Source organism: Micromesistius poutassou (genome assembly GCF_964030765.1).
Source record: "Micromesistius poutassou genome assembly, chromosome: 10".
Taxonomy (NCBI): Eukaryota; Metazoa; Chordata; class Actinopteri; order Gadiformes; family Gadidae; genus Micromesistius; species Micromesistius poutassou.
Window position 1 is genome coordinate 14,979,630 of NC_140280.1, and position 8,309 is coordinate 14,987,938.

Genomic DNA, 8,309 nt, shown 5'->3' on the forward strand with positions numbered 1-8,309 from the left:
GTGAGACCAGGCTTGGTGCCATGCCTCGTGCGCTTGCTCCAGAATGACATGTCATCTCTGAGATCATTCATCTGATGGGAAACATTTTCCAAGGCGTTTTTTTTTTTTTTATGTATAACCCAATGAGCTTCATTTTGGGTTAAATACACCCTGACATTTTGATTTATAAATGAAGTATGCAGAATTTTAACCCTTCCATCCCTTTTTAGGTGGAAAAACATATCGACCCTCTCTTTCATTTACTCTCCAGCTTCAGAGCATGGCGAGGGGAACTTTAGAACTTTAACAAGATTACATTTTCTAGGCTGGAAATATTTTACAGCAACATTTGTGACAACATCCGTCCCTTTTTGCCATGAACGCCTCAGAGACACCAGAAATCTGAAGGTCGCCATTACGGGGGGGCCTTGAAAAGAAAGTGTGTTTGTCCCGGCTGAGCCCATATATATGCCACCTGCGGAGCCACTTGGAGCCGTCCTCTAGGTAAAGAGATTCTCTGGGCCGAAGGTCACACCCACCCTCCAGGGTTCTGTGTCCACTAAAACCTAACACTGCCCTGTCCTCAGACTCGGCCACACGTGGCCCAGAGAGTCACTTACCTCAAGAGCGCATGGTGAGAGAGACAAAGACAGAGGGAGAGGGAGAGAGAGAAAGAAAGAGAGAGAGAGAGACATTGCGTTGTTGCATGGGGGCACCATGCAGTGAGGCAGAGAGGACACTAGACAAGCCTCCCTGACAGCCCAGTAGACGGAGCTAGTGGTTCTGGTTTCCATTACCTGTGTCACCCGGCCTGCTCAGCGGCAGCCCTGTCACCTTAGAAGGACCAGTGTTGTCAGATCAGCGTGGGGCAGTGACCACACCGGCAGGTTATGTAATATACACAACACACAGCCATCAAAATGAGAACACTGCTGAACGCAGCACCCAAAGAAAGTAGCATCTTGCAGGCCCTCCTAATTGGTAAGCTTCACGCGGCTAACCGCTAACCACGTGTGCAATACTGAAGGTAGCAGAAGAAGAGCCACATGGAAAATCGATCATGCCTCTTTTTAGATTGAAGAAAAGTCACTTCTTCCACTGAAACACAGAACCCCTCCTCTTTATGGTTGTATGTTTATCTTAGTATGGGACATCTCCACTAATATCTCCACTACTCCCTCACTGTCTCCACTATGAACCTGTATGTCCAGATATAACACTAGTGTTACATGAATGAGAAAAGTCCAAGAAAAAAAACAATGATGAAAGTTTGAATTACCATATTTACCGTTAAAACATGTTTCTTTACGCCAATGATAATGATAAATGATTATCGCTTTTAGTTGCTCACCATGCCAGTTCGAATCCACAACAACAACTTTGTCAGAGCAACAGAAATGTTAACAAAAAGTGCAGAGGCAGCCAGCGGGGCTGATCGGACAAAGCCAGAGAGCCGGGGTGAATGAAAACAAAAACGACATAACCCACCCTTCCCTTCACACACCCACATACACACACACACACACACACACACACACACACACACACACACACACACACACACACACACACAAACGCACATTCTCTCTCCCATGCCAACACACACAAGCACATACACTCTCTCTCATGGCAACACAGACACACACACACACACACAGTCAGTGAATCAATATTTTGAATGAAAACACATAAACAATTAGGATGACATCCAATTTCATCCAAACATGTTTTCATGGAGGCCATTCTGTAAAACCTCAACACACAGCATCACTTCTGGATCCACTTAAGGTATCTTTCCGCAGGTCACATGAGACCCATTATGCAGTGAGAGCTCTGTATCGACAATTATTCTATTATTTCATTTGACTTTTAATAATATATGTGCTTTCAATTTAACCAAAAATGCACAAAACGTTTTGGGACAAGCCCTGGCACTGAGGTCATACAATTGTAAGACCTCAATAAAAAAGAATCAACAGGTTCCAGCCAGACTCCTACGCCATGTGTCAGATAACAAATCTGTACTTTATACACCATTAGCCATGTCCAACTCAATTCAACTATCTTCCTAGCCTGCCGAGTGAGAGGCAATACCATTAACCCCCCTGCAAGGAGACACGGAGACCCCTCCACCTGTAGACCCTGACCCCCCCAGACCCCACAGTGAGCAGGGGTCTGATCCACTCTATGGGCCCGGGCGCTAAGTGGTGATGGATCCCCCACCTGGGCTACGCGGCTGCCAGGGAACGGTGGGGGAGGTGTAACATAGCTCTTCCTCTCGCCTTTTGTCCGGTGGCACCTACGATGATGCACGTGTCAATGCCTACATACAATACCCTAGCGTTGGTTTACTGCTGCTGACACGGACGCCGCGGAGTTGCCTTTCAGTCTAAGTGGCAGGAAGCGTTAGCGCTAGCTTACTTGGATTTGGCCGCTGAATCGCGGCACATATTGTCTTCCCCTCCACAGTCAATGCAGATAGCCTAAATAAATAACTGTTCCTAGGCAACGAGGAAAACAGACTGGATTCATGTGTAATAACTCAATTTGTGTGGGAAAACTAGAGGTGGGTTTGTATGGTTTATCTGTTCTTTGCCGATAGTCAAAGTGTGTGATAAGAAAAACACATTTCCAAATGCTCAGCTACCAGAGACGACACTCTGGACAGCCTCAGGGAAACTTGGGTGTGGGAGTGTGGAAACAATTAGTCGATTCATTGATTATAAGATTAAAGAAAATACATTGTTTTCCTAATTTTGCTCATCAAATTGTCACGTAAAAATCCCACAACATTTGCTTCTTAAAGCTTTACATATTCATATGTTTGGATGCTCTGCTTCAGATCGTTTGGAAACAGATGCAGGTCAGACCAGGACACACTCCGCTTCACTTCAATCACTTCGGCCCTGGTGATGGGGTTTACTATTTACAGATGAAATAAATAGGAATCAAAAGAAAGAACAATTGGTTTGGTAGATTAGTCCAAAAGCAAAAAACGGGAAAAGGCCTGACTGTTATTTGCAGCGGAGAGTCATACATAATGCGTTATAATCTAGCATTATAATCATACATATATGAGTGATGTTTGTTTGTTTACTGAAGATTGTGGACCGGAATACAAATGTAATGTAATGTTTATCAATGCTTAAATTAATCATTAAATGAATCAATGATTATAAATAGCTGGAATTAAACAATACATAGACCTACTACAAAAAGTATTATGAATTATGATGCCTATAGCAGGCGTTATACACAGAGGTAGAACAAATAATCTGAGTTTTTTTCCTTTTATTTACTCTTCACTGTAAAGATGCTGTTGGATATACGTTCCAATGTCTGCAAAAAAACCTATTTAGTAAATATGCGACATATACAGTACATCTGAAAAGGTCCACTGAAAAATTTTCAAGTTGAACTTAAGAAATACATACGATAGAAATATTTATATGGAAAAACGATATGGGAAAACTACCACTCAATTGAAGAGTGTGCAATTGCATCCACGTAAGGCGACACTGTTTTTGCAAGACAACTTGGAGGACTTTATAGACTTAAATTCTTCATCAAGGAAAACAGAAAGGAACAGGCTTTAGAAGAAACATTTGAATTAGGCTATTCAAATGGTTTTTTTTTACAGCGGCCCACCAGAGGATAAAGTACCGGTCTGTGCGGTGCGTTTGCAAGTCCTTTACATCTCTTCTTTCGTCCTACTTCCATGGTATCACTGACCCCCGTGTTTACATTATTCTAGGCCCTACAGCCACGGTGTCAACCCCTTTGTGAGGGAAAAGAGTAAACGCATAATTTAGCGCATTCTCCGGTCATTACAATGAACCTCGCACTCTACTTGACACCACATTTAGAAGTTGGCCTGTGGATAGCATCCGTACTATACAATTTAAAAACGACACAGATCATATTTATCATATTTTGTTTCAATTAATTTGTTGGAATTGTATAATAGCGGTAAACCATAACATACATGTTACAAAAACCTTTTCAATAACTACTAACTTCTTACTGACCAACTAACTAACTTGAATCTTACCTTTTCGCCTAGGGCACAATGTGTCGGAGAGCGGGCATTGCTTCAGAAATACTCGGAAAACACTGTAGTAAACTGTCCTAGTCTTTACACACAGGCGGACTCACGGATGAACTTTCCCGTTAACTCACACTTCCAAAACAACAATGAAGATGCTGCTCCTCATACCCATGTGGCTGGTCATACACACCAGGCATGCGCATGCGCATCTGCTCGCTAAACCTTTGATTGGTGCAAACCGCTATGGAGCAGTAGGCTTGTAATAAAGTAAATGCGGTTCTAGTAGCTTTAATTAACGAAAAAAGCTGTTACTTTAACGATGTTTGTTAGTTGCAATGTCTCAAATAATTATATTGGTATTGTATTGTTATTGGTAGCCTATTAATAAAATGGATCAAACATCAACAAACAACCATCCTCATTATCATGATAAAAATGTGTTTAATAGATTAAACAGTGGCCTAGCCACATTTGAATATCGTTATCTCCAAAATCCATAAAAGGCCATTTCTTCAGATAATACATTTATGTATGTAGACTACTTTAATAACTACAAATGAAGAAAATCATACATCCACCGACTTGAAATATCCAGCGATATTTTCTGAGTTATGGACTGATCATTTGGATTTGGTCGGTTTGACAATGACTGAGCTGTCGGTGACAAGAGTAGGGAATAAGTCAAACATGAACTTGTTCTTCACTTGATGGCTGAAGAGGACGTACCTCACCCCAGGACCATAGCCTGTGAACACGTGCGACACCTACAGGCAGACAAAGATATTTATGAATAACATGGCTGGTTATTTTGAGCATCAATGAATATGAAATCCAAACTGGGAGGATTTTAGTCTGATTGAGTCAAACACATTTAATACAGGGGCGCCCAAAGTATTATGTTCTATGGCCCAAAACGACACCTTACCAGTGAGCTGCAGGACTAAATATAATTGAAAATAATTAAAATGACAATAATAACTTGATCAAAACAACTCTAACCTGTTACCAAATCATTATACATTGGGTAAACTAAAGATGTGTATTATACCAAAGAAAATACCAGATTATCCAGATACAGGCCTTCATTGAATGGGGCCTTGGGATTGGATGTATGGTGTGGTGTCAGCCCAACAAACCTCTTTCCAGGTGTGTGAATAGTAGCTGAGGTCCTCAGTAGGCTGGACAGAGTACTCTGAGATGACCGTCTGGCCGTCGGCGGCCAGTAACTTGACATGCAGCTGGTAGATGTTCTTATGCACCTGGCTCTCCTCATACCTGCTCACCCCAGCACACAACAGGGGGAGCGGGTTCAGGCCCTCTGTTCCAGACAGCCCCTCACATAGAACACAGGGTTTCCCACAGCACTGGGCCTGCTGCCTTAACAACGTTGCCCAAAAAGTTTTTTTATTTGACATTTTAAATATTATACAAAAGTATAAAACAATCTAAACTTCATTCGCTGTCTGCGGATAGATCAGGGCAACAGTCTGACAGCCTGCATGAGGGAAAAAAGGGTAATTTATAATGAATGATCGATAAATCCTTTACGATGAATGAGTCCATTATGATGAAATTATTATTATGAGGTGGAGAATGGAAAGCTATTCAGTTGAAAAATTGTTTCAGTCATACATCATTCATTGAATTACCATACGCTTAAATGTTATATAAGCTATTAAAAATATATATTCAATTTAGTGGGTGCTCTTATCCAAAGCCTCTTATCTTATTTCTCTCACCCTGGCCCCCATTGAAATCAAATCCTAACCTGTACCAGTCGTATAGACACGACCACAACTCAATGCAAAAATACAAAACACAGAAACGCAGAAAATAAATTCAGTTTAGTGTTCAATTCTATTCATTCATGTGAATGTCAACCCACCAGTCTTGTATCGCAATGTCTGGCTGACATTTATCCAGCAACTCATCCCACAATCCTTCTGCCTTCAGGTCCACCCGCTGCTCCAGAGTGAACCAGCTGTGCACCGAGAGACGCCACATTAACACACACACACAGGTGGGTGCAGGGGTGCACATTATGTGTGACAGGTGGGTTGGGACCGACGGCTGGTGTTGGTCAGCAGTGACTGACCAATATTACTGATTGTGCTTCTGTCGTAACCTGCACTTTTGTCCCAAAGCCCAAACCGCACATTTGACTACAGATCGCAACCTCTGTGAACATAGCTTTCATTTTGTATTTATTGCATACATTTATATATATTTTATTATTGTTATGATTCCTTGTGATTTTACTGTTTGTAAATGTGTTTTAATCACATGCTTGGTAAACCAGCAGCAATCTTCTTTTGATGTATATTCTGGAATAAAAAGGAAGTGTAACACTGGTGAAAGAGCGGGGACCAAATATTTCTAAATTGTCCTCCACCCTAAATTGCGTCAATGGGTGGGTGAACTGTTTCTAGAGACGTTGCTGTAGATTGGGCTCGGCCATGCTGGTTGTAATCAGACATCATGTTTTATTACTGTTATAACAGGGTGTGTGAGGTTTGAACTAAGCAGCATAGTACTGTAGATAAAGTATTACTAATTAACATACAGTAAAGTACTACTGTACCTGTACTGGGAAGAATCATACACAGCCACGCCTTTGGGTATTCCACTTGCATCGTAGGGGAGAACTTCTACTCTGGTAGTCCAGTCAGTGTAGTTACCTAGATGTAGAGAAAAACAAGAAGTAAATAATACATGCAAGAGATTTGATACATTGCTTAAAACTTCTTCATTCTTTCCACCGAGAAACTGCCCTCTCCTCTTCTCTCTCTCTTTATGCTCTTGCACCACAATGCTCAGGTTTTAACGGATTATTTCATAATATACACATATATATATATATATATATATATACTTTTGTTTGACTTTTTTGTGTAAGATCACTCCTGTGACTTGTATATAGAGCATGTATGTAGCATGCAAAATTAATGAGACTAAATGGGATAATGGGAAATTCTCTGTCTCTCTCTCACCTTCGGCTTTGAAACGGGGCGGTCCCTGTGGGGCGACATCGCTGAGCTCTGCTTCTGGAGGAGGGGTGTTGTGAGTCAAACCTGTGGAGGAATTCAAAGGCACAAAGACATGATACACCTGCATAGTGGGTGTGGTGGCCCATGTGTGGACTGTGTGGACTGTGCAGTAATCCCACTGTGACTATCACAATGATCATTGGTATGTTTTAGTGAGAGGGCACATGATTATGTAGCTGTCACACATTATTAAAAGAGTATTTGTTTTATTTTTGTGCAATTCTATTCATTTAATTAATTAATATGACGCTATACCTCACGTACGAGATTAAGTGTTTTAAATATATACATTTCTATTAAAATAAATTAAATACATTTTAAAATTATGTCACGTGTTACTCTATTCCGCAGAAAGACGGAGGAATTAACGCTGTACTTGAATGAATGTTGTAGCCTAATTTATGACGAAACAATTTGCCAGATAGACAGTAGGCTATAGGCCTAATTCAAACTAAAATATTAGACTGAGAATAACATTTTCCAAAGTGTTAGTCAAGCAGTTATTCAAGCACGAAAATGGTTTTGAGCTGACAAATTAACTGCACACTGGTGAATAGAACAGGGGAAGTCTGCCGGTTAAAATCAAAACAAGAACGTGTGAGCCATCAGTGACGTAGTACCGTAAGGCGTCGGATTCTTCAGCAAATTCCGTCCGAGCGGCTTGGATTCGTAGACCTGCTTCCAATCTACGCAGTCGGGCATCGACATGCCTTGGAGATCCCACTCATTTTGGCATTTCTGGTTCCAGTCGAGGGCAGCCATGGTGTGTAAGGTTGTAGGGTTACATCCACAATGAGAAACCAGGAAGTCTATGCGGATATTTATTATAGGCTAGCAGTTGCGCTAACTTTACGCTTAAAATGCCCGGGCCCCACCCTGATGTTGCAATAAAATTACACGTTTTCTCGGTGACGCATTATGGCGTATGGTTAAACTTTAACTAAACCCAATCGTATCCGCCTATAGAACTTCCCTAAATACATATAAAGGCATGAACCCTTTGACACTGATAAATGGCTATAAACGTTGCCAATGTAAACACGGTTACTCGGGTTTAGGGTACATTTTCATTATGGACCTCTGGCTCCACCTAGTGGATGAACATATCAACCGGTGGGATATGAATGGGATAGGCCTAATAATAATAATAATAATAATAATAATAAGTTAGCTTGAAAGGATGCATGCCGAGCCAGCAGTCATTAAGAAGGCCTACAAGCATTTTTGAAAGGCAT

General features: G+C 41.3%; 1 protein-coding gene across 1 annotated transcript; it reads right to left on the bottom strand.

Moving 5' to 3' along the window:
* Positions 1–4,422: 4,422 nt before the first annotated feature.
* LOC311354961 (F-box only protein 50-like) lies at positions 4,423–8,015 on the bottom strand. The gene is made up of 6 exons (XM_084474821.1): positions 7,695–8,015; positions 7,018–7,098; positions 6,609–6,705; positions 5,913–6,008; positions 5,164–5,302; positions 4,423–4,791 (listed from the first exon to the last, which is right to left on the bottom strand). Exons 1-6 carry the CDS (start codon positions 7,834–7,836, stop codon positions 4,648–4,650), a joined length of 699 nt encoding a protein of 232 aa, XP_084330947.1. The 5' UTR covers positions 7,837–8,015; the 3' UTR covers positions 4,423–4,647.
* Positions 8,016–8,309: the final 294 nt, after the last annotated feature.

What these genes read in the sequence shown, in the direction of transcription:
- LOC311354961 (XM_084474821.1), bottom strand. Translation starts at nt 7,836, where the DNA reads ATGGCTGCCCTCGACTGGAACCAGAAATGCCAAAATGAGTGGGATCTC. An exon ending in GACATTGCGATACAAGACTG is followed by an intron (nt 5,303 to 5,912) that starts GTGGGTTGACAT and finishes TGGGGTGAGCAG; the next exon opens with GTATGAGGAGAGCCAGGTGC. An exon ending in ATTCACACACCTGGAAAGAG is followed by an intron (nt 4,792 to 5,163) that starts GTTTGTTGGGCT and finishes GTCTGCCTGTAG; the next exon opens with GTGTCGCACGTGTTCACAGG.